The following is a 27,790-nucleotide window of genomic DNA, read 5'->3' as shown; positions in this document are numbered from 1 at the left end:
CTTCCGCTTCAGGATATTTTTGAAAGGAAGATTTACGATGTTAAGGGAGGAAACAAGCTTGTTCCAAGACATTGGTGCTGTAAAGGCAACGGCTTTGTCACCTATTCCAAAATCTTGTTCTTGGGATAGCTGAAAGGCATTTAGATGGACATCTTAGGTTTCTTGGGTTTGACAATAGGGTAATATAACTTGCTAAGTATAGCGCATATTTTCCAATAAGGATGTTATGGATGAACATGATCCAATGTAGATTTCTTCTGGAATCAAGTGGTGTCAGATTGGATTTTAAGTAGAGACCCCACTGCTTTAGGCCCATAGCATTTTGTTTGTCACTTGCATCTGCCTATGTCGGTCTCCTAGTCTTTTTCTCACCGTCCCTTGCTGTATTTCAGTTTTTCTCCATATCTTTCTCTGTGCCCGTCTCTATGCCAGGCTTTAGAGCCCAGCTAGGACCCACCTTTTTTGCCTCCACAGAGCCCCACTTTGTGTTGAAATTACATATATTTGCTGATAATGTAATGCTAATATCCCGCGATTTGTGGTCACATAGTCGTTAGGTCACTGTTCAATAAACCTCTCAACCTGATTTCAGTTTTCAACCGCAGGAAATGGCAAACAACCCCTCCAAACCAACACGACATGGAGAGGCCCTCATCCAGTGGATTAATAAAAGTCCATAACTTATCTCATCAGGTGATTCTGTCATTGTGGAAGCTGAGGACTATATAGGTTAGATTTTCACCTTGACGAGGTTTCATTCTCGTTATATTTTTGCGTGAAAACATGTTTCAGTCTTTTCTACAAGTCGAGAATGTGGCCCTTTATTCTTTGCATGACATGACCACGATGCTTGTGTTGTAACACACTCAAATTCATATAAATGAATCATACATTGTAAGTGTACATACCATTGATTTGATCTTCAAGATCTCCTTGGATAATTTCCACCCCATAGGGCTCAAACTTGGTAAAAATAATTTATAATATAGCTTTGCATTTACTTTGCTGCATCACGTAAACAATTGCGTTTCCAGATTATGCATTCACCTATTTACATCCACTTACAACTGGGTATATTTACACCAAGCCAATGTCGTTGTGTGCCCAGACTACTCAACTGTTGGCATCTCGCATGTCCTGCGTGCCAGATGCCTCATTGCACCATTGAGATGCCTCAATGGTGCAATGAGGCTCTGCCTTGGAGTCAGTCTTCCTACCAGACCCGTCTTGTTCACAAGGCCCAGCAAAACCATCTCACTTGCACAGGGATGCGATCGTTTTTTGTGTGAGTCTTGAAAACGTCATGAGTTTTCACCATGATATTTCAACTTTTCACATTTTACTTTTGCACTGTGTTTTGCGTGTCGTAAAAATCACATCAGCTACACCAATAAATGATAAGAAAAATCAAAGCATCACAAGGAAAAACACTGGTCAAGTGAATATTTCATTTTGTTTAAAAGAATTCACTCTTTCATTTGTAAACATGTCAATAATACAGTATTTTTTTCAGCAGCCTTTATTTTGGGGCCCTTTTCTGCCAGTATCAAAGTATGAAAAATAAGAATAGGTTTTACCCTTTCTGGCAATACAACAGGTGTTAAGATGTTCTGGCAAAAAAGGCCCCATGATATAGCTGCTCAGCCCCAGCTATGAATGCTCTGATATGTGCATTGTCTTTGTACTCTTCGCCTTTTTCCGTTCTTTGGTCTGACACTCGTGATAATCAAGTCTATTAACCATGCGTACCACCACAAGTACGTGTGGTTATCACAAGAACGTGTAATTAAACGATAAAAGAGAATCAAGCACTCGTAGTATGTGTGGTTAATACAGACTTGATTCCTTTCAAAATATATCTTTTTGTGTTTGAACATCTTAACACCTGTTTTATTGCCAAAAAGGGTAAAACCTATTCTAATTTGTTTTATCTTTATTTTGTTCAACATGTACCTCTTCAGCTTTGAGTGTACACGAATTAGGCTACATTGGTTAAAAATACACATACCAGATTGCCATTTATTAGCTCTCCTAATCACATTGAGCACAGAAACTTCTAAAAAACTGTGACAATGGTAGGAGTCACGGACGACTTATCGTAGGTAAAATATATAATAAACTCCATTGTAAAATCTTATCAACCAGCTTTTCTAATCTTGCTTGTGGTTGAATTCTGCAGGTTGCACAACAGATGACTGGTGGAAACGGTCACGCGAGGCAAAATCCGCATTCTCCTGCGTGAGCTGCGTGGTTGAGAGGCCCATCGGCAGGAGGGATGGAGTCACGACAAACTGCTCCTTCGGTGCTGGTCCTCTCCTGAAATGAGTGGCACAACAACCGGTGTTCATCAGCAATGGGCACATGGAACTTTCAGTTTAATTTGACTCGGGGTTTAGGTCACCTATTGGGAGACGCAGCAAGATATGTGGCTCCATCCCAAACTAATTCACTGTAGAGTTAAATGTTTAAATTTCTATCTAAATATATCACAGTCAAGCATAGCAAACAATTGTTGCGTGTAAAGTGATCGGTTACAATGGTAATTATTTTCGTCAGCTATGTTCTATCCACTGCTAGATGAAGGCCTTCCCACACTATAGCCATTTCACAGTCCCAAGAAGCCACAACCAGTTTCAACAACACCCGAAAACGTGCACTGCATGTGCAAAAGCTCTCAGCCTCATCCATGATGCGACATACAACAGTTCCTGAAGACATTCATTGTGGTTATCTTGTCCTAAGTCACCATTAATACATTGTGCAAATGTGAACAACCAACAGGCAGCAGATTGACAAAGAGTGAACTCTTCTTGGTTCTTTCGGTAAAGTCGCATAGAAGGGAAATAATAAAATAATAAAACATAATAAAATACAATTCTCACGACGTTTCGGCCACAACGCAAGAGGGCGGCTGCTTGCGTTGTGGCCGAAACGTCGTGAGAATTATATTTTATTATGTTTTATTTTTATTATTTTATTTTATTATTTCCCTTCTATGTGACTTTACCGAAAGAACCAAGAAGATGAATCCCTGCAGTCACGAAAGCTTTAAATCGAAAAAGAGTGAGCTGTAGACCGGTTTCGTCCTCAGGGCTCATTAGGGCTGATCAGTACAGTTTCATCACCAATGCTCAGTCACCAATTCCAAGTGATAGACTTGGCATAAGTGAGAATTTCAGCCTGTACTGCATTGATGAGTCATATTTGATATTCGTTTTTCCAGCCTGCAGAAACTTTTTTTTGTTGCGATGGGTTTTCTCAACAGTCACAGGTTTTAATTATTAATGCCACAACTTCTCTCTTCCACACCATGAGCTGCTCTGATTGTGCCATACATCTGGGGCGGTCAGCCTCTCAAGCATGCCCCTCTGCTTTGGCTGCCATTACATCAACGGTCTCATCCTTCGGCCATCATCCCTTCAATTTATCCTAAATGGGTAGGTACCCTAGTTCACCGAACTATGCAGTTGTAGCACTCAAGTGTAAACACTGGTAAGCACAATATGTGATTTCAGCATTGTAGGAAGCATTGGTCGGCATGAGTCCAGCTCTGTGCTTTGTCCTGTACAGCAATCCGTCGCCAATCACGAACTTGCCAACCGCGGAATTCATGTACACATGGTTTATTATCTCTATACAAATTTACCAAATGCTGTTTGCTAATGTTATGCATGCACAGGTAAGCACACGTCGCAGCTCATCAGCTGGTCGTCTGTCTGTTGTGATTCTCACAGGGTATGGACCGCGTCGCATTGCAACTGCACACTTAGCTTCTGTTTGTTGTGGGCTGAGCCCCTTCCCCTTTCTAACCACCCCATTATCTCATTGTCATCATCATTGTCGTAATTACTGGCATCTACCCTCAATATAAAAAAGTATGGAAAGTTAAATTAATGTTTTAGTATGTAATTGTGTAATGTACAGTATTTTATTCGGTGTTTAGTGAATAAACAGGTGACTTAGTTAAGCTATGACGATTCTGTTCTGACCGTGGCTGTGGTTCCCCTAACCCCCTATTTTCCATAGGCCCTGTACATTACCAACCGCAGATTTGCCTAACACGGCCTTTTCCAGGAACATAATACCTGTGGTTGGTGAGGGATTGCTGTAATAGTAAGCAAAATAGTAAGAATATAGAGTAATTATTGTTAATATGAAGAATAGCACCATAATTATCACGATTTGTGAGCACTAGCGCATAAGCATTTGGCAGCGAGAACGTATGCACAATCCCTAGCAAACATCAATACATAGAAAACAGAAGCACTTACAAGGTCGAGTGAACGTTATTAAGCGCTAGACAAAAATAATTATGGGTAAGCACGCATGCTCCATAGGACTATCAATCACAACCGTTATTAAAATAGTAACGTGATGTATTAATGCGTTACCTTACCGCAGCAGAGCCATACAAATGGAATTGTCACACTGCCTTAATTTGCATATAAACGGTCAAGACAAAAAGCGCTGCTAAAAAGGAATACCTGAATAGAAAAGCCTCAGTGCACCTAAACCTTGCTAGACAAATTATGTGATGATGCTGCTGCGTTGACAGTAGTGCACAAGCACAATTAACAAACAAACTTATGCTCATCAACACCACTGCCTTAAAAGAAAAATATACATTTCATCAACAGCGTTTCAGGCAATGGGTCGCAACCAAAATAACAAGAGCCATTTTTTTCGAATTTAGGAACAAAAACACTAAATCAAGAGCCACAATGTATGTGAATACGAGACAGAGTTAAGGATCATATTCTTGGTTCTTCCAGTAAAGTCACGTAGAAGGGAAATAATAAAAATAAAACAATAAAATTCTCACGAGGTTTTAAATAGGCATATTAATAGCTATCAAGTACCAGATACACCCTTCAATAATATAAAATATGACTAAATAAACTCGTATAAAAAGTAACGTTTGAAAATGTTGCTGGCACAATGCATTGTGGGAAGGTTTGTTCATGTAAGAACAAGGCTTCGCGTTCCTGAGCCAAATGAGCCTGTCAATAAAGGAATTTGACTGCATATCGTGCTAGATAGGCAAATACGGCAGTGACGTGTTATTTGAATCAGACATTGGCGTCATCAGTTTACAACTGATTATATAATCTGATTTCAGGTAGTGTAAAATTAGATGTTTACGTCACATTAGCTGTCCTCGCACTTATATTCATAGTACTGGAGCAGGTATGGGAGGAGTAAATAACTGAGAAACGTACTCTTTGGTTTTTTCGGTAAAGTCACGTAGGTAAAGAATTTAAATAAATTAAATCACGACGTTTCGGAGGCAACACAAGCTTCCGTCTTCAGGTGGAACCGTCACAGCAAAATTACTGTGAAGGCTGAAGACGGAAGCTTGTGTTGCCTCCGAAACGTCGTGATTTAATTTATTTTAATTTTTTACCTACGTTACTTTACCGAAAAACCAAAGAGTATGAATCCTTGCAGTCACAAAAACTTGAAATATAGAACTGAGAAACACTTTAATTGGCTGACAGAATAGAACTTGCATAAATAATGGATTACATTATATTCTCAATTGCACCAAAAATGTATTGCCACTCTTTTTGGTTGTGCCCTGTTGATAGATAATTGAGTTTTGGACATTATTTCTGAAATACGATTACATTACAATGAAGGTGAGAGGTGTAAAATAAATGTTTGTCTTTCCCCACTTCTAAAAGTAAAAAGTGACATTGGCCCGAATTGAAACAAAACTTACACTTATATCAATGAAACACGGAAATTATGTAAGCATTTTTGGAATGGCAGCCAAAGCAGTGGTAGACCACCAAGGAAATAAGATTTTGAATGAAATCTTCTCATGTGCAGAAGATGGTTTGTGGCATTACGGAACCGTAAGAGATGGCAACAACCTGGGCAGGCTCTTCATCCAGCAGTGGATATTTTATCGCTTACTCTTGACATTGATACAATTGGTAATTTGAGCATTTATTTACCTGCACATTCTCAGGAACAAGGACTTTAACCAAGTGAAAAAGTTGAAGTCCGTTGCAATACCTGCAAATAAAGAGTGCAGTTTTACGGCAAATAAAGTGCAATTTTACTAGGTTCTGTCATTTTTCTAAACTACACGCATCATACATTTATATCAAGCAAAACAATAAGGGACTGAGTTGATTGACATTGGTGCACAAGCACAAATAAAATAATCCCACCACAATCATAATTATTATCTCTGTCTAATAATGTAAACACAATTAACTGACATTTTTGGCAATAGCTCTTCTGCAGATCAAACAGTAATTAAAAAAAGTTTATCAAATACAAATCCTCATGACATTCTGTTTATTCTCGTTGTGCATACAGTAAGTCCTAGCTTAATGTGAGTTCACAACGCACAATGTGGAACACGCACCGTTATAATGCGGAACGGGCATCGTGATAACACGGAATGCGCCAATTTCTTATGCGGTTTCTGAGCACTCGATGACGAACGACTGCGGGGATGAGCGGAATGATCCAGTAACGTTATTTGTCCCGCCGTCGTACTGCGTGTGCGTACGTCGCATCCTGCCAAACTTATCGTTACATTCCGTGTTTTTCGCTCAACGCGGCACTTTTGAGTCATGGATCTGCCGCTTTCAACGAGGGCTATTAACTGTATTTGTCTATAGCGTATTATTAGGAACATAATGTTTGGCCTGCAATCACTTCATTGTTGAGGGGTTCTCTCTAACATCCATTTGTTCTGGTGTCTCGAGATGTACAGGCGCGGTATAATGCAGAGGTGTGGACTCGAGTCATGTGACTTGGACTCGAGTCAGACTCGAGTCATGAATTTGATGACTTGCGACTCGACTTGGACTTGCATAACAATGACTTTGTCCCACCTCTGGTATAATGTGTGCGACAAATACGACGATGGTGATGATGACTTGAATGGCTCAGGAGTTGTTGTTGCTCTACGCCTCGCTCACCTGGAGGCAACCCTGGGCTCGACTGGCCGATATAAATGAGCAGCAGCAGCGCCACCACGAGGTTGACGAGCGCATAGATCCACTGGATGACCATCATGACCACGAGACAGACGAGCATCTGGGGGGCACACGCACCGCACCGTTTTCACTGAGGCATCACATGACAGTAAGGACCATGATTATTCGCCCGCCATAGCCAGCGGTGGTTGCCAAGTCCTTAAATTGGAAAGTTACCAAACGAACCTCAAAAAGTCGTGAGATGTCATAAGACAACGTTTTAAAAATGTTTGCAAGGCAAGTTATCCATGATTTAACGGAGTAAACTGATACAGGATGTTTTAATATAAGCCTGAAGTCGCTCCTAAATCGGCAGCATGACCTCGTCCCAAAAAGTTGTTCGATTTGTAAAATTTGATTTGACAATGCTACCGTTAAGGGAAATCCAAAAGTTGCTGGATAATGACTCCACCATATCCTGTATACTGTTTCTCAAATTGTATTCACTGCATTAATATCAATTCAAATGTACAAGCAAGTGTGTGTGAACAGTAGATACATAATAACATGGATGATTGTCACATTGTCTTCTGTGGTTTACAATCGCCTCACTTGCAAAGCAGCTTCTAATCAAAACAACTTGTTACTCCAAATATCCAATTTATGTATTTTAAATGAAGGGTGCTGTATACGATACATATATTGATAAATATTACAGCTTGGACAATTAGTTGAAGTAAACAATCATTAATTGGCTGATAACAAATGAATATCTAGAGGACTGCAGAGCTTGGCCGATTGTTGGCACCGGCTCACTGCCTACTTGTCTGTAGTTCCTCCTCGCGCCTGAGTCGCTTTCTCTCTGTGAGAGTGAGTCAATGCTGTTCAGAAGTTTAAATTATTATTAGTCAGCAAAACATTGTAGTCGACTACTTTTATGGACGATTACTCAGGCCCTTCTAAACATGGCAGATGCCTCGACGTCCCACTTCCCGTGGGCAGGTAACCCCCTGCAAGTGTGACGCGGCTGATGACGACGATGATAATATCAATACGCCTCGCCCATCACCTCCCGTCCAGCGGCACGTGTGGCGACAGAGATGCATTTTTTTCCAAACTTTTACGTAATCTGATTTTTCAAGTAATCCATTCGATAATTGGCAGTGTAATAATTTCAATAATCGGATTTTCCTGCTCTTAATAAATGTGAAAACATAAGGGCACCTACGTGCCAATTGCACACTTAAATTTGAGTATGTTTGACAGCAATAAAGAATGACATAAAGGAGTCATTGTTCTCTTTCAGATCATATTCAGGCAAGTTTGATATTTCTGCATGGGAGTTGTTTATATACAACTGTCCGCCCATAAAGTATTCTTTCCATGTGGATGTGTTTTGACACAATTATATCGGTATTTTATATTTGAAAGGGCACAGTGGACTGCAACGGCATTTCAGTACATTTGATGCAGAATAAAACATACCCCAAGCAAAGAAACCCAGCGATTGCACAGTTTTGCGTAGAATTTGTTTGACATTTGGCTGATTTCTGCCTCCCATGGGTTTCGTGATTCTGCAATATCTGTTAAAAAACACAGGTGATATTTTTAGTGACCGTGCATAATTATGACTGGGAAAATAAGAATCGCAAGACAAAAGCAAAAAGGATAAACCATGACAGTTTGTAAAATATTGTGTCAGCATATTTGATAATACATTGAGCAAACAAGACACACTCGTATTTCACATTCGTTAAGATAATATTAAATTAGAATTCATCACCTTTCTTTGAGTCACTTTCTGATGAGCCTCTCTTGAGTTGCCACTTAGGTTTACTTTGTGCTTCCTGCTGGGAAGAATCCGACGAAGAGGCTAGGTCTTGAAGGGGATCTTGGTGGATCGTCTGCTCGTCACTCTCGGCTGAAACGTCATTCATTGGATCAACATATTTTCTCTTCTCGGGATCATTTGTCTTAAACATCTGTCCTTCCAGGTCCAGCATGAAGCTGTCCTGTAACGTCTCCTTGGCCGCCTTACGAGATCGACCTCTTTTGGGCGCCTGCTGCTGACCACTGTTGGCGTCAGCCTTAGAACTGCCCGAGGACTCCTTAGGAAACAAAAGGTCCATGTCCTTGGTGAACTCCTGCAGTGAACCCTGGCCCGCAGCCCTGTTTGCGCCGTTGCCATCGCCGTTGCTGTCGATCAGAGGCTGGTAGCCGCTTGCGTTTGGCTGTCCAGACCTGATGCCACCTGCAACCTGCGGCTTGGGCTGCATCTTCACGCCACCAGAGGCCAGCCTCAGCCTTCGCTCCTGCTGCTCATCGTAGCTCATGGCGAGCGCGAAGTAAGAGTAGTCGATGGTGGCGTAGGTGAGCAGAAAGTTGATGGTGACGATGGGCGCAAGGATGTTGACTTGGCCTACGAAAATGAAGGCTGTGGTAATGACGCCCACCACACCGATAGCATAAACAGGTGTCTTGTTTGGGCCATGCTGTGGAGAGGGCATATGAAAGATTGTATTTAATAACATTACTTGGAAATTAAAGACAATTCCACAAAGAGGCATGCTTGGAGCTTAACTGAGAGTAAGAAGAACATGGATTAAAGAAAATATGTAAGTTACAGGCATCATATTGACTGTTCGGACAAGTGGGCTTGGGGAGGACACGTCACTCGAATGGATGATGACCGGTGGTCAACACGAATGATGGACTACCAGTCAATGAAGGGAACATGCCCGAGAGGATGTCCACTGCTCATGTGCAGGTGCTAGACATGTTGTATCACAAGATGGTAAGAAATCGCAATAGCTTGGGGGGGGGGGGGGGGGGGCTTCATCCAGAAATGGATTGGTCACGGTTGATGATAGCAAATAAAATTTAGTTTTGGGATGCTGCAGGTGTTTTAGCTCAGAGAAACACGTGTTTATTAGGTGAAGTGTCAGACGCACCCCTCGGCCGAGGACTTCGATGATGGGTATAACCCGCTCCTGGGCGATGCACTGCAGGATGCGTGGCGCTCCGTAAAGCCCCGTCATGCAGGAAGCCAGCGAGGAGATATACAGCCCCACCAGGAAGAGGAATCCCACCAGAGACACCTAACACATTGAACCCCAGCGTATAACATACATTATAGTCCACAGAAGCTACTGGGTTATTATTTGGTTAAAAATACCAAATATTCCGATTTGTTGAGGCAGATCATTATACTTCACATAACATGCTGCAGTGGTGTAATGTTTGGCACACTGGACTTGCAATCCAGAGGTAGCCGGGTTCGATTTTCAAGAACTGCAGTTGAAATAATTGTCAAGATTCCTGTCCCACCCCAGCAGTGTAAATGGGGACACCACAGTCAATTGGCAGGTCGTGTGTGGTGGGGCAGGGTGTCTATACTCCCATCTCGTCCAAGACATCTGTACAGTGTGTGAAGAGTAAGCGTAGTACCCTCTAGACAGGCTCTCTCGAGCCAGCAGTGGCGTGAACAAGAAATGACAGGGCTGCACATCTACCTGTTATATTACACGTTAAATAATGAAAAAACAATAAATACACAAAATGTGTGTGATTAAAACTCCCATGTCAAAATATTCGATATAATGAGTTTAGAATGAAGGGTCGCACTTTCTCTGCGATCATGAAGTCAACGCGAAGAGCCTCCCGGGTGCATGTGGCTCCAAGCAGCAGCACAAATACGAGGTAGAGGAACCACCTGGACAGGCAGTGGGAGAGGGCATGCAGGTGTCACACATGGAATTGTTTCAAGCGGAAATATTTATTTCGGCACGAGTCATTCCTATTTGAAAAGTAGCTCTGTGGCAGTTAGTTTATATGCCAAGTATTAATTAATTTCGCACGTACATTTTTTTATGCTTTTATAGAAATATTGGTTAAGAGTGGATAGTTTAAATTATTGAAAATATTGCCAAAATTCATTCCATTTTAAATCAACACAGTTTATATTTTAACAATAACCCTGACTCTAAACTCCAAAATGTTACGTATGCCTGTTGTTTTAACCTCCATTGAAAAAAAAACAAGTATAAAAAATGTTAATGTGCTTGCAATGCTTAAATATTTTAAAAGCATTATTTCTGTTCAGGAGACCATAGCAAATACATTCAAATATGTTAATACTGGGCAAGCAAGCCAGTACCACATGTGATGTGTAGACAGACCCACCAGGGGTCGGTCTCATGCCCCTCTCCTGCCCTTGACATGCATTTGGTTTAGTTAATAAAATAAGCAATGTGAGCAACAACAAAGAAACAAGGTGACAACTATGTATGTGTGTATGTATGTTGAACTTCTTTCGCACCATACATCGCCAACCGTGCTAATTGGAGGTGCGGGTGAAAGACAACAAACTAAACACAAAAAGCAGTTCTAAAGAGATGAGTTTTCAACAATCACTATTCTTCATCACTTCACTTATTTTGTTAATTAGCCTAAACTATATTTATTTAGTTTATATTATATTATACTTACAATTAATATGCATACTTTAATGTCCGATTAATGAAGCATTGTCTGAGTAGCTGCAACAAACTATAATGCTGGCATTATTGGCTTTTTTTAGACATCTTGAGTGTTAATACAAAAAAAATCATAAAAATTGCTATGATATGACTCAATGCACGTTGATCTGAAACTACCACGTGCGGCAGTTTAAACTACTCTCGATTGCAATTAAATCACCCTGAACCATTTTTCCCTTTAATTATTCCTTTTTGCTTTCACAGCCATTTGTATGCAAAGTTTTCAGTTTTAGAGGATTAAATCGGGCGGGGGGGGGGGTCACAATACATCCGGACCACCATGTAAAAAATAGGAGCCTCGGTGTGTTCCACTAGGGGGCGACACTGCAGGGCACTCCGCGTCCCAAGCATCTCGCACTCACGTGATGCCAATTGCAGCCAGGGACCCCACGGGAATGTTTTTGGATGGCGTCTTGAGGTCTCCACTCATGTTGAAACCGGCCATCACACCTGAGGCACGCAACAGCCAGATTTATTACGTATAATTTTTTTACATTAAAATGTCATTGCCCAGAAAATAGGTTTTTTTTCAGTGTAGACAATAAGTGGATGAAAAAAGTGAATTTGTTTTAGTATATTTTGTGGCCCTCTGTGGGGCAAACGATACAATGAACACAATCAAAAGTTGCCCGTCAAGTTTCCAATGAAGTTATCGTGGGTTATCTTCAGTGAACTGGGGGAATTAGCTAAGAATTACAGTCCTCTATTGGAGCTATTAAAAGCAATTTATCTATATGAATGTAATAATGTAGTTCCCATGCCCTGCGATTAGTAATTGCTCCGATAGAGGAATGTGACAAGAAAAAATATCATATTATAATGAAAGTAAAGGTGCTGCGCTGCAATTGCTTGTTCATGCTCCTGCTAATGGAAGAGCCTCGACTCGAGGGAACTCCAGAAAGCCTCTCTAGACCATCCGTCTTGGAAGAGGAGGGAGTACCCAAACTTTACCCTACCGTACAGGACCTGCAGATCGACTAACTGTGGTGTCATTATACTGCTGGATGTACAGAGGCGACGGCAGGTAGAACCGGTGACCTCTGTTCAGTGTGCTAACCATTACTCAATAGTAGCCTATACCATAATCAGTCTCTGCATAAGTTTGACACATCTGCTTACCAGTTGCAGTGGGGAAGAAGACCCCAAACACCGTGAAAAAGCTCTCCCCAGGGGTGTAGTCCGGGAAGGTGTTGTTTTTCAACAGTTCTTCGGTGTAGCCCACAAATCCATTCTCTGCACACACGCATGCACAGTGCCACTGAAAATGCCAGCATTTTTGTTGTTGTTATATCTAACTTTCAGAACAGTTACATACAGCGACGCTGAATAGGACAATGCGATCACCGTCGTCACAGACCATTCAAATTGTTTGAAGGTCACACGTATGTCTTTGTCAAGGACATGCCGTTTTGTTTAGGGTCACTCTGACTAGTGCCGTTAATTTGGCGACAGTGCTGGCAAACAATGCCCTAATCTTTCAAATAGCGGTATGGGATTTCTTAAAATTCCACGTGCAAAGCGGACAATGTTTTACACAGTTGGACTCCACCAGCATATTGTTTGACACCGGAACAAGCATGCTCGACATCTGGACACAAATACCATAGTTTTGAAACTCTACAAAAGAGCTCATACCATGGTCTAGTTTTCCAAGTCTAACGTTCATCAATTTCAAATAACGTAGGCCACTTGCTTCATATGTGCATTGACACGTACTGTATAAAATAAATTGCAAAAAAATGTTGGCATTAAAAGCTATCCTCTGGTTGTTCCCCAGGGCTAGACGTTGAGTACCGAGGCTCTATTCCACGTATCCAATCACCCACGTGTTAACACCCTGTCAACCAGTCCATAAACCTTTCCACATTTGCTCCTGTACACACAGCCATATACTGGAGAAAACCACCACTGGGATAGAAGTGGTGCAAGGGTAAATTTGAGTGTGAATGTGGCTTGAACGGCCAATACAGACGTACATGCCTGACCTTCCCAAGTGTGCTTGCCACCTTTGGCAACAGCTCTCTTTGGCACGGATTCACGTGTAACATAAAAACCGCCATGCACCACTAAGTGCTGGTGATATCACCACGGCACTTGTGCTATGCGAGGTGCACTTTGAGGCCAGGTGAAGTGACGAAGGCCCGCTGGCAGGAGGTCATGGAACAAACCCAGGTGCCACGAGTTGACTGCGATGACTGGCAGATGCGCCAACTGTGTTCTCCACTGTGCTAACTCTCTGCGCTTTTGCCGCCGGCCGCTCTGCTCGTTTTTGAGAGTATCGCTCCTCTGGCCTGCATTGTTGCCGGAGTGTAACTGCCTCCAAATCCTCAGCAGCATCCTTCACGAATCTCCTCCACAGAGGCCGATCTTGACACTGCTGGCACCATTCATCGGCAAGTCCAATCAGCTCCACCTCTTTCTGTACCACATCAGTCCATCTCTTTTCTAGACCATGTCACGTGTGTACACACACACATCCACGGTGTAAAGTGATTGGCACGGGATTTGGTACAAGAGATGAAATGGGGAATCCCTGTCTGCCTTCCTACCCTCCCCCCCTCCCCCCTCTTCATAACCCTCTAACCTGTGGGCCACGTTACAGTTGCACCGCCTGCACACTCCATAGCTCGGCCACACGCACGCACCGGGGTCAAGGTGCGTGAAGGAGCCGATGACGAAGTCGAGCATGGACACGGCGAGCAGCGCCAGCAGCACGAGTTGCAGGCGGATGACCCACTTCACCCCGGCCAGGTTGATGCCAAGGAGGCCCAGCACGACCCCGATGGCGATGCCACGCACCGCCCAGATGTTGGATAGCCCGAACGTGTCGGCCACAGACTCGGCGAAGCCCGTCACGTACAGAGCGCCCACTACGCACTGAGCAGCAGCCGCAGTAGAGATGGGAAATTAGATTGTGTCTGCATCTTCCGTGCAGCAGTTGCAACTCGCTCCGTTTAAATAACGTCATCCTTATGCACTGCACCACAGCAAGTATTATGTTATTGATACAATCTTGAAAGTACATACACTGCAAATATGTATTGAGTGTTCAGGTCAATTAATTTACCTATACTGTATTTAGAACCAGGTGAGACCTTTTAGACAAAGGTCCCGATTGCAGGGGGTACCTGTACACACAAGCTCGTGGAGTTTGATGGGTTAACAAATGTACATCGGCCAAGGATATGGAGGTCAACCATCGACATATCCTGTGAATTATTATTTTTTTCCTTTTCCAGGCCACTTCGAACGATTCCTCCCCAGCATTTTCCGTCGGCGGCGCGGCGGGTGCGCCCGTCACCTGCCCAAAGACGTAGAGCAGGCCGATGGTGCCGCCAACCTTCCCTCCGAGCACGGTGGAGATCATGAAGTAGATGCCGCCGCTGCCGATCTTGCAGCGCTCGCACACGCCGATGCCCGAGAGCACGGACACCAGGGCCACGAGGATCACGAGGAACACCATGAGCACCCCCAGCAGCACGCCGGCATTTCCCTGGCACGGGCAGTCATGGCGAGCCAAGTACTCTGGCCGTCAATGGGAGTGACGGCTCGCACGGTGACACAGGAAGCAGTCGCGCCAGACGTTTCATGACTGCAGGAATTCGATCGAAACGTCGTGGGTGTTTTGCTTTTAATTTAGATTTTAGTTTTCTATCTCCGTGACTTTACCAAAGGAACCAAGAACATGAGTTCGTATGCATATTGCCCTCGTTCAAATTATACTATAATGCCAATAGCCGGTGAGAACTGTATGCCAATGTGAGCTGACAGAAACGCCGGATGGTCTAAACGAGGAAGGGGTGTTTATTAGGATGGAATGTCCATAGAAGTTATTCAGAAAGCGGCGCTTAATTTTGACGAAGTTATCTGGGTATTGACATGAATGTTATGATTGACTATCATCATCTACTTTTAATGCATTAGAAATACAAATACAATGGTGTAGGTCTATATCAGGCTGTGATATTCGTTTAAAGAGGTAGTAATAGGATTATTTTTGGATAATTGTATTATTTTCCCTGTAATGTAACATGTGGAAGACTGCTGTGGTATTAGGATTTGTATAAAACTGTTAAGCAGTCTTATTTAACATATTAATTTAACATTGTGATCCAGGACACCGTAGCTCATCCTTATTTAACAACCATTTATAAACAAATAAAATGTCTGTACAAACGTTATTTGAAAATACACAAAAGAACAGCACTAACGCCTTTCCCTTTGATCTAAAGACATGTGTCTTCAAAAAGTTTTAATTCTATTCAGCATACTGTGGTTAAAGCAGAGTAATGGATAATTGTCATTATGTGTTTTTGGGGTTTGGACACATATCCGTTACGTGGTTGTTTTGTTTCAGACTACAAGTTACATTTCAGGAGCAGTAGCTCTAGACCTGTAAAACCAGAATGCACGGGTCAAGAAAAAAACCCTGTCGGGTAAGGATAAAATTTGCGACACGTGTAGCACAATGTCTGCTCGTGACACGATTGCCGTTTCAGCATAAATACCATAATGATCTCACGAGTTTTTAATTTAATTACCAGCAACAATGTTGAATATAAAAAAAATCCCAGTATTTTTTTTTACAGACTGTGGATTAATCTGGAATAGGGCCAGGGCAGCTCCAAGAAATAAACAGGACAGTTGGCTCCATGCCCTCAAGGCCTCACAGCTTTTGCAACGGGTGGACTAATATACTGCACATGTAACCAAACTGAACTAATGACAGAGCTATACAATATGTTTGTACTATGTAGGAGAGCCTTATCTACTTTCGCATTGTTTGGAGAACACCATTTTACAGTGTTATAGGAGATTGGTTGACAATTTTTTGGCATATGATGTAGTGGCTTTTTCATTTGAAACATATATTATTATATATGTATAGCAACAGCCCTGTTCTTCCCATGCTCTTTAGATGTGAAATCAACATACCCTTCAACCTTCATAAATATTCTAAAGGAATTTGCGTGCGTCCATCGAGCAAATGTACCTCATCCAAGGGCTACAGCCAATGACCCTTGAGCCGGAACGGATTTGTGCTCGCCTGTGACATGACGCACGTCTGCCACATGGTAATTCATGCTCTGTGCTTCATCTAGCGAGGCTGCTGTAACCACCATACAGCAAAAACACAAAATTACTGCAAAGAGTTTCCTTGATTTACGTACGGGAGACGTGGACGCTTAAAAAACAATAATTGCTTCTATCCCTGGTGGTTTGTTTTGTTGGAGAGATAAATTGGTAATTTCTGTTTGCACGCACAAATGTTCTGGAGCGTTTCGCTCTCCATTTGGGAAATGTCAACTTATTCGGGCCAGTGAAAGGCTCTTTGAGGCTCTAGGTTAGTAAAACCTGCTGCATTTACTCTTTGGGAATGCACTTTGCATGCGTACTTTTCAATGCACACATTGCGTTCATAATGGATAATTTTATCCATATGCTGGTTCTTAGACATTTAACTACTCACCCCCCCATTCCCCAGTAATTTATTTATATTCAGGAATCGCTTCTCTTTTTCACAATGCAATTAATGTAGCAGCCTCAAGAGACTGCAGGGATCACGTGAACCCATTGCATACAACATACAAATAAGAAACACATTAATCAGGACACAGGCAATACGATGCATGTATCATTTAGTTTAAGGATTCATATTCATTGATCAATGGCTGCATCTTTACAATCATATTGGCTATTTACTATTGAGCTGTTAAAGAAGTGAACATTGAAATATGTTCTTTGCACCTAAAAAGCGCTGTTAAAGAAGTGAACATTTAAATATGCTCTTTGCACCTAAAAAGCGCTGTTAAAGAAGTGAACATTTAAATATGTTCTTTGCACCTAAAAAGCGCTGTTAAAGAAGTGAACATTTAAATATGTTCTTTGCACCTAAAAATCCTTGATGCAAGTGAATACAACATGAATAAAGGAGAGTCTTGCAGAAAAGCGTTGCACTTTCTGCATTGAGGCTACAGTCGGTTTTGGGGATGTTTTCACCATTCTTAGAAATCATTTACCATTACTATTATATTTCAGAATGTTTGAGGCGAATACAAAATTAAAATTAATTTATAGTATGGTGATTTTATGGAACATTCTTTCTTGGGAACAGGAAAGAGTAGGCTACTAAACTCTTTTAAAAACACAAATGTACTTCTCTGATACGCAGCGATTCCAGGTGGAAAATCCATCCACAACTGTTTTTATACCATTGCTCTGCTTTTATAACCCGAGGTTAACTTTTCTGACACATATTGCTTTAAACCCAGAAAAAAAGTCAAAAGGCTCAAGAGGCCCGGTTTTAACGGTCGGTACTCCGAACGTTTGCCCTTCTGCTCCATGGGATGGTTCTGTCCCCTCTGAGCTCACCTTAGGACACCTACATTACCGTTTGGCAGGTGTTATCGCCCCTCCCGCCCCCCCGTCAAACTCCCTGCCAGACACTGTCCCTGGAGCGGGACACGTCTCAAATGTAATTTTGAGTGGAAAACTGTCGATCGTAAAATATGTAAAGGCATTTTACTGTTGTTACATTCAATGATAGAGTACTGCGATCATACTACAAGAATAAAAGTTTAACAGATATTTAAAAAGTAGCGCTATTATTTTTTCTTCCTAAACTTCTTTGATTTCACAAGTAATCATACCTAGGTTATTGTACACTACGACAAAAAAATACCTATGTATATATAATGTCTAGAAATGTTTCACTCTTTACAAAAAAGTTAGGCTTAACACAGACTCCGAACATGTGCATGGCATGGTCTTTAACAAAAGGTGTGCACTGTGAGGCCTGGAGCGCCCATCTCAACCTCTCGTGTAGGTCACTCGGTGAGCCGGACATGAAAATAATATTGGTATAGGCAAATTCCGTAGAATTTGCAAATGCAGGTGCACATCATTAGACCAGGTGGGTAACAAGTGCATTTCTTGAATTACACGGGTTAAATATTTTAAGTGACGTAGAATGACTTAATCCACCTGATTACGTGGAACTGAGTGTCATCAAGCTGCCAATGACCACTCTGCAAACACTGACCATTAATAGCATAGCATATCATCTTGATGTCATGCTTGTTTGGCCTTTATCCACACTTACATATGTACATGTGCAATACAGTACTGTACTTAAGTCTGGGGGAATTTTTGTTTAATTAGATGGACCAGAAATCTGATAAACGTTAGGTTTATATGGATGAGTAAGAGACTGCACAGAAGATCAAACTTCCTCTAAGGTTCTGTCTAGACCAACACAGGAAATGCACTGTTTGCCTAACCAGATCTGACGATTGAGCACCAATTAAAAAAAAGTTTCGGCCAATTCCGCTAATAGCCCCACCGACTTGGAGCCTCCCTGGTCCCAGCCCAGCCTACCACCAGCCAGCCTGTGCGCAGGAAGATCACAACCCCGAAGATGTTGATCATGCAGGAGGTGAAGACACCGTCCCACATGCCGAAGAGCACGGGCTCGCGCACGAAGAACTGGCTCCTCCACCAGGGGGTCCGGCTACCCGCAGCGCTCTGCACCAGCACAGGGGCGGTGGAAAGGAGCTGCGAGGTTAGACAGGGGCACGTTTCCTGGGGCTAGTTAGATGAGGAGAGGTTTCATCGGCTAACTTGGGATTTTGTGGTCTGCATGGGACGTTGAAAAGCATTGTGCAGAGGTGTACACAGCATTTTCATCACCCCCCCCCGCCCCAGCAAGCATGCAAGGTTTAAAACAAATAAATTATGAAACTGGATCTACAATTCAGCCAAACACTAACAATAGAGCAGCAAAATGCACTACTAAGGGATGTGCTACATTGCACACTATGGTGAGGAGCCTCAGCAAAAAAAACATTTTATTGCAAATCTAAGATAAGATAACAAAATAGATAAGCAGACAATAGGGGTATCCGTTATATGTTTGTATTAGCACAAGATAAGATAAATTATATTTAGGAAGCCACTGGCAACGCACATTGCATGCCTAAATAATGAACACTCAGACAGCCATAGCCTGAACTCGGCAGTGACAACTGCCAAGGCCCCTTCCTGAGCCATCCGTGTAGCATTCAGTTGTCATTGCAGTTTGGTACCACAAAAGCAAATCGTGCTGTAGTGTCACAATATTAACATCGTCGCCAATGGATAATGATGTTCATTGCCAGTTTGGCTGGGTAGCCATTGAAGAAAGTATCTTAGCTCAATGGGCTTCAGAAAAAATAAACCGACTGACTGAATAAAAATGTGTCAAATTTTCGGGGAAAAAGTAGATGCTTCCAATGCCATAAGTACTGTAACTCGCACATTTATTTTGTTTTATATGATGTTTTGGCTGGGTGGCTGTAGGAGTGTCAGGAGACGGAGAAACGTAGCTTGAGTTGGGTCAAGGACTCATGCCCACATGGTTACTACCTCTTCAATTTTCAACATAAAGGTCGACAAATTGCACCATTTGGAACGCTCTTCCTCTGGATATTAGGAAGCCACTGGAGCTAAGCACTTTCAAATCATCGATATTAAAAACGGATTTCTTTAGAACTGCTTTTTGTGTTAGTTCGTTGTCCTTCCCCCGCACCACTGATTAGCAAGATTGGCTATGTATGGTGCGAAAGAAGTTCAACATACATACATGAAGAGGAATTAAAGTGTGTATATGTCAGCATGTGTTGATAAATGAAATGTGATCTGAAATGAAAAAAATATGTTTAATGCAGCCACTAAGAGGTGACATGATTAAATGTAATATATTTATCTTTCTGCCAGGCTCAATATCAATATAACACAACCTTACATATAAAAATTACAATGAGTCATATTCACATGGTTTCATTTGGAGCCACTCCCACAAAGCAGGTGCAAAGTTGTAACGGCCAGCGCAGTCAATTATACCATTAACATAATTTTTTTTTTACAAACTTTCGTCACTGCTAAATGAAAGATTTTCCATGCCGTGGCAGTCATGGAGGTTGTTTGATCAAACTTCACCACATTGGTCAGTCCGGCTTGGCAAAAAGAAGGTCCCAGATATCACTGTTGTTAGCCATTGGCTGGATCCAAACTCAAGTGACCAATGAACTCCAGTAGCCAGGTTTGCCCAACTAACCACAGCACCATCACTCGCCGTGTATCCCATTATCTACACTTACAATCAGTGATCTCTGGTGATTCTCCTCCAAAGTGTGGGGATAATAAAAAAAGTTATAATTTATGAAATCATGATGAATGTTACCCATCAGTGCCTTTTCTACATCAAAGTCCATTTAACATTTTGCCCATGGGTGTGCGGATGCCTGGCAGAAAAGTAAATATATTCACAGTTAAGCTGAGCAGATTCTGAGAGGTTCTGAAGTGTAGATTAGTCACAGTAACATCAGTTTCTCTAAAAGCTGCAGCCAGACATCTCCTTACCACCACGTAGCCCGTCCTGAGAAACAAAACAACCCCAAGGATGTTGACGAGGCAGGATGTGAACACTCCCGTCCACGTGCCAAAGAGGGAAGGCTTCCTCGCAAGTAACTTGGCTTTCCACCATGCACCCCAAGCCCAAGCCTGTTGCAATGTGTTAAGTTATCGAGATCACCGATCGCTGACAGTACAGAGCAGAACAGCACAGCAAGTGGGCAGAATCTTAAATAAATCAAAAGGGGCAAATATCACCATCGTACAGAGCATTTTAGTGTGTGCGGGCATCCGTCTCCAAGAAACAATGACGCGTGGCTATTACGTACTACTGATCGCGTGCATAACAACAGATTCACGGCACAGGCGACAGTGCGTGGGAAAGGAATTGCTTGCCTGAGTCTCTTCGTGGAAGAGGTCCTGCACCTTCCCATTTTCCTTGGTGGAGCCATAGCTGTCCGTGGCCTCGGCCTTTTCGTCGGCGTCGTCTGCAACCATTGCCTTCGCCGTGGCGGCTGCGAGCAGGGCTGTCCTGTCACCCTGGTCTTCCCCAGACATGGCGACCTGAGGACGTGATGACCCTTGTGCCCGTGCGTTTATGTGCCGCCTCTGGAGTCGGGATGAACTCGGCCGATCATTCGCCGGTTTCTAAGGGTATGGGCTTCCATGGATACCTACAGCAAATAAAAAAACAATTATATCTTGTTTATTAAATACAGCAAATTTATTATCATCCATGGCCTATCCGCTACTGGTTGAAGGTTTCCTCAATTTGTTGCAATCCTTCCTGATCTCATAAAGAAACAATCCATTTAGCTCCTGCACACACGCTCATGTCATTGCTCCATCTCCACATGGTCATATTTTATGTTTAAATGGTAATTTATGCTTCTTGACTGTATTATTAACAACTTTCTTGTACAATGTACCACAAATTGTCATAGACAATCATTTAAAGTCCAGAATTAATCCATATTTTTACACTGGCAACCATAAAAAGGCAATCTATACGCCTGAATATTTTGAACAAAAGATATATTCGATTCACAAAACATTGGGCTCCAATTATTCGTGAAACATTTGTTATGGTAATGTCAGCAGAACCAATTATGAGTATAAAATTATTCACATTTCAATTTTACATAGAATTGATATGAATTTTTATCAAGGCTGTGGATACGTCAATCTAAGTATAAAATAATTGATTACCAACCGTGCTCTGGCCTGAAATGTTTTTTAAAAGAGTTTCTACCATCAATAGACAGAATCGTTAGAATATTGCCACGAAACATTACAAGGATGACAAAAGCTCAATCACTATATACACAGCGGTGTCTATACCACCTTGCTTGGTTTTCGTTTATTTATAATTTACTTATTTATCCAGGAAAGCCACACTGAGTCGTATAGCTCTTTTTAACAAGGGTCCTGCCACATTGGGTTTTTATTTCAAGATATCTCAGCTAATCAATGAGGAGTTTATACATATGGGAGGAAGCCGGAGCACCCGGAGTAAACCCACGGACGCGAGGGGACTACACTCGTACAGATGGAAACAGATGGTGAATCAAATCTTGACTTAAAGCTTTCGTGACTGCAGGAATTCATTTTCTTTGGGTCTTCGGTAAAGTCACGTAGATAGGTTGAAAGAAAATGACAAAAAGATAACAAAAAACTACGACGTTTCAATCACAACACAATCGTCTACTTGCTGTACTGCCTTGTCCTGGCGAGCCAGGGTACGGCACCTAAACGCCTACGGGAAGGGAGTTTCACAGCATTGTGCGATCGACCAATCCTTGCCTCCAAAGTGCTGTTTATTGGCGTGCATATCCACTACAGCCCTAGTTTTAACAAATGTCCTAATGCAGAATATGGAAATTGTACAAAATACTTTACAGTATAGCAAAAAGTGGAATTTTCCAAAGTGTCTCCAAGCCCCAATAAAACACAGTTTTCATTTCAGCAAAATATTACCCAAATTGTTTCCTGTTTAAACAGAAAACAAAACAAGAAAATTGTCCTTGATATTCTATCATCAGTGACCATGAAGACCCTAAAAGCATTTCAACTAAGAGATAAAAATCATCTTCCAAGCATAGAGCTTAAGAAGCGTTATTAGAATACACATCTGTTTGGAAATGAACCATAAAGCAAACACAATAAGTGAGCACAAATTTTTTCAGAACAAATCCAGTACACTCTGTACAATAATAAAACCCATTACAGTATTCAAATGCGCTTGTGGAGTAGTGGCACAGTGGTTGCTGCACTGCACAACGAACTCCCCTGGACCAAAATTCAATTGCTGGCCACAGTGGTGAATGATATCTGATCCACTTCAACCTGCACTGACCACCACGGTGAAGTATGGTCGAACAACTCCCATGCCCAACACAGCATGGGGGAGGCCTTCATCCAGAAGTCCGCTGACAAACATTTTTAATTTAAAATGTTTATTATTAATGTCCATTACAAGGTTTTAAGTTCAATCTCAACATTTTATAATGGAATTACAGTGTTGTTATACCCATACTAAAGTAGCAACTATTAACCATCATCCAGTATTGAATAATTGCACTGCATGGTCACCCGTTTGTGACTTATGGTGACAACCTAACATTTAACACCGTACCGCTGACAGGCAGTCCCACGTGTAAAAAAATAAAGTACACAAAATGAGCTCTTACCAAAATTGAGATGATGTTTCATTTTCGTGTGATGAGATCTTGAACCACTAGTGTCACGAACGGCCCATAAAAATAAATAAATACGAAAGGACAAAAATTCAGCTTGGGCAAGATAATGTCAGCGAAATGTTTAAAAGGGAACAGTCAGCTATTTTTTAACATGACTCCCGTCATGCACAGTCGCATTGCCGGACGATGAATCCATGGAACAGCCCCTGGGCCACTGCTGAGGCTTTGAAAACTCCGTCCACGACCTGGTCAAATGACGTTGAGATGTGGTTTGTTTCCAGGCAACTACATAGCCTGCGAAAGGGAGGGAGGGAGAAAGCCAATTCAGAACTCAATCACTGGCACAAGTGTCTCAGTCCGGCCACCCAATGCCACCCCACTCCACCCCCAACCCCACAACACTTTCATTTAATCATCAAAGTGTTTAACATTTGCATTCTAGGTACAACATTGGCTCGTCGAGAATAGTATTGTTATGGCAAACGAGTCGTGAAACCGAGTGACACAGCTCTCACTCAAGACAAGGGGGTGGTGCATGTGACGATGACGACGTTGATGAATACGTCTGTATGCAGTGTATTTGTATTGCACTGAACAGGATGTTGATCTGCTGCTCCAGGCTAAGTGCCCTGGTTAAGGGGCTGACGACAGTGATGGGGGCCGACACCCACTGGAGTGAGACACAGCCCACACCTCCTGGGAGAATGTACAAAGGCTACAATTGACCACACCAAACTGCATTTTCCACGGAACAGATTGACTTGCGCCACACAGCACTGCATGTAGCAGTGTATTTTACAGTACAGTACGGTATGATGAAAATGCCACCTTTGAAACAAATGTTCACCAACAAATACTTCCATTATTAGCCTATCCACTGCTAGATGAAGGCCCCCACATGCTATCGATATCTCTCACGTTCCTGCAAGGCCACACTCCATCTCACTCTTCAACATGAACTGATTTAATCTCTCCATCTCCACAGTTGTCGTTCTCCCGGACGCGTTCGTTCCTGAACTCATTTGGCTTTCATTGTTACTCATCTAGTCCATCGATCATCGTCCCTGCCCAGGCCCGCCTACTTTCCTTAAGAGTTCCTGTGATGTCTCGATGCCCCCACCCGCCCGATCCACCATCGTCCCTACATGCATGGAAGAGTTATGGACGACACCAATATATAAGAAGAAACACAACATTTGAATGGCAATGATGTTTGTAAAGTATCCAATAGGTTTGCGAAACATATGGAGGTGCTTGTCGAGGCAACACAACTTGTGTTGAGTCAGGTCCAATTAATCATAATTAAAGATGGAGCCTTGGACTGACTCGATGGGATCGTGTCATGAACGAAGACGTTCGGAAGCGACTTAGTGTGGCCCCCATTGCGGACAAGATGCTTGAGGCAAGGCTTCGGTGGTACGGCCATGTGATGCGAAGTGAAGAGTTATCAGTGGCCAAGACTGCCATGCGTATTGAGCCAGAGGGCCGCCGTCCACGCGGACGTCCGAAGAAGCGATGGATGATCGATCGAATAAAGGAAGACATGAAGACGGTCAACGCATCCCCCGAAGATGCCCTGGACCGAGCCAAATGGAGAAGACAATGTCGAAAAGCGGACCCTGTGCCAGAGCGGGAACAACGCTAGGAAGAAGAAGAAAGGTGGACTGGGGGCAAAATTATGAACGAAAGAGTTAGCAATAGCAGGTAGGAGTGCTTTTTGGAAGGAAAAAAAAGCTCGATCATACTACTGAAAATACAGATGAGTTTCACTCAGTAAATATTACTTGGATCAGATACATGTACAGGAGGCAGATGGTTATGTCGCAGGGCTATTGAGGGATGTTGATGACCTGGTGAGACCCTCATCCAGCACTGGATAGAGCATGGATGATGACATTTAATGTCCTCATACATGATATCTCTATACATTAGAATATCATATGATTCTATAGACTATTGTATGGGTATATTGATGTATGGAACAGCTGTGGTCATTATCCTTCTGCAGTATTCATACGATTGTCATGTATTTATGCACAATACTTTTTGTCCCATGGAGAGTCTTGCATTGAAATGTTTGGCCATTTGCACGAGGGTTTAGCATATGGAAGGAAACCGGAGTACCCAGAGAACATCTACTCACGTGCAAGGGAGCAACACTCGAAAAGCCGTATGAGGTACAGGTTGAAGAATCCGTTCGTGTACTTCTGAGCACCACGGAGCACAAGCCTATAACACCTGGTATTCACAGGCAGGCTCCCATAAGTCGACTAACCAGGCTACAACACGCTTAACTTCCGAGATCTGACGAGCTCGGAATTCTTCTGGAGATAATGAAAACAATTGTTACACTGATAATGCAGTACTCATTAGATATGTGTGGGTTTGCTGAGCAATTGTAATCCTTACAGTACTGTGCATTACAGTACAGTATCCACATATGCCACTAACATATGTTGAACAGCTAGCTACTCGAGTACTGAAATGTACCAACTTAAAAAAAGAGCAGATGTCTTTGGAAAAGTCTAAGATAACCATTAACAACCGTTGCCTTTGCTACGTGTACTATAAAACACGACAACGGCAGCTAGCATGTTGTTAGGACACAGCGTCCATATCGTTCGATTGTATGCTGGGAAGACGGGCATGTGGCCGACACGTGTTTATTTAATTGATCATTTTACATATCTACACACACATAGCCGACTACGTGTAACTTAGCACACGTTGACCGTTGCTAAATAAGTCGTTCATTACGACACGGGATGGCCAATTTAAAAGAGAGGTATCCTGTTTCGTTTCGGGCCGTTCCGATAACGTCGTGCGGGTGAGAAATCTCAAACGCGACGCTTGCCTGCTACTTTACAGACGCGACGCAATGTTCCACGTCACCCGCAAGGGTTGAGTGCTAAACCCTTCAAGCCGGGTCACACACACACACACACCGGGCTCGTTCAGCCCAGGTAGGTGTAAGCACATCCTCAAAACAGCAGCCATGCCGCCTGGGCAGCTGAAACCCCTTCACCGCTCATTTCGCTCACAACGCTTTAATTTGCGTGTGATACGACGAGGTGTTACTAAGGATGTCAAAGTCACTCACCTGTCGGCTGGGGATCCCCACTGACTCTCACCACCTGTAACTGCACCTGTGCCTGGCCAACTTCCTGAGCGCGTCAGGTGTGGGTTGGGCTGTGACGGACTGGGTGGGCTGGTTTTACGTGATCTGGGCAGTGATTAGGTTAAGGTGGAATTGACGTGGGTGCTTTGACATGGGCTGGGCTGTTTAAAAAAAGTGTACGCTTGCTTACACAGGAAAGCCTTACTCTGTATCTCAACTGTTTTTCAAGACCCTGCCAAGTTATTGCCGTAGGGGGCGTAGTCGCTGTCTAATCCCAATTGAATAATTTAAATCTAATTTGGTAACATTGGGATGTTTGGCAAATACTAGTTCCATTGCATGATTTTTTTTCCTGCGATTAACTTACGGTGGAATGGGTCGGCTAATTTGACATGGGCTGGGTTGCCACAGGCTCGGTCGGCTGGTTTGATATGGGTTGGGCTGTGTTTACGTAACGATGGGCTGCTTTGACATGAATTGGACAGTATAGTTAAGGTGCAATTATTTGGTTAGGTGGGCCGGTTTTACGTGGGCTGTGCTCTAATGGGATAGTTGGGTTGGTTTGACGTGGGTTGGGCTGTGTTGAAGTTGAGTTGAGATGTGATGGGCTACGTGGGCTGTTTCAGGCATTGCCATTCTATGATAAATTGTGATGTAAAGAGTTGTAGATGGACAAGATGATATGGGATAAGTTGTGCCGGGCTATAATCAGGCTGCATTTGGATGAGCTATAATAATGTGCTGGATTCTAATAAAGTGAGTTAGATATCCTGCACATGTTAGGCTAGGATGTGTTGGGCTGTAATGACATTGGGGTGGTCTTGTATAGACTGGACTGATGACGTTTAGGTGAGATAGGCAATGATTGGCTTTGAAGTGAGATTGGCTGATAATCTCAGGCAATCGGGGAATGACCTCTGTGCACGCCGCTATGTACTCTTCGCTTTCACTCTGAAAATATCTGCGCGTGTGTTTGTGCGGCCAAAGACACTAATGGGTCGAACTGAAAAAAATATGCATAAACTGTATATTGGAGACGAAGAGTTTTGAAAGCGTTTCAGGAAATTAACACTCGGCCAAGACTAATACATGACAGTAACGTTTCCA

The 27,790-nt window shown here is 42.6% G+C and overlaps 1 protein-coding gene across 1 annotated transcript; it reads right to left on the bottom strand.

Annotated features, from left to right (window-relative positions):
- Window positions 1–1,428: 1,428 nt before the first annotated feature.
- Window positions 1,429–26,764, bottom strand: SLC12A8 (solute carrier family 12 member 8). The gene is made up of 15 exons (XM_078607310.1): window positions 26,666–26,764; window positions 23,557–23,859; window positions 21,263–21,540; window positions 18,854–19,000; window positions 14,778–14,969; window positions 14,122–14,353; window positions 12,596–12,709; window positions 11,839–11,926; window positions 10,563–10,650; window positions 9,890–10,036; window positions 8,722–9,430; window positions 8,424–8,521; window positions 6,942–7,059; window positions 5,961–6,021; window positions 1,429–2,316 (listed from the first exon to the last, which is right to left on the bottom strand). The coding sequence occupies exons 3-15, from the start codon at window positions 21,422–21,424 to the stop codon at window positions 2,151–2,153; spliced, it is 2,322 nt and encodes a 773-aa protein (XP_078463436.1). The 5' UTR covers window positions 21,425–21,540; window positions 23,557–23,859; window positions 26,666–26,764; the 3' UTR covers window positions 1,429–2,150.
- Window positions 26,765–27,790: the final 1,026 nt, after the last annotated feature.

Source organism: Lampetra planeri, chromosome 2, assembly GCF_965212315.1.
Source record: "Lampetra planeri chromosome 2, kcLamPlan1.2.h2, whole genome shotgun sequence".
In the NCBI taxonomy this organism is placed as follows: Eukaryota; Metazoa; Chordata; class Hyperoartia; order Petromyzontiformes; family Petromyzontidae; genus Lampetra; species Lampetra planeri.
This window is presented reverse-complemented; position numbering and strand designations above follow the sequence as displayed.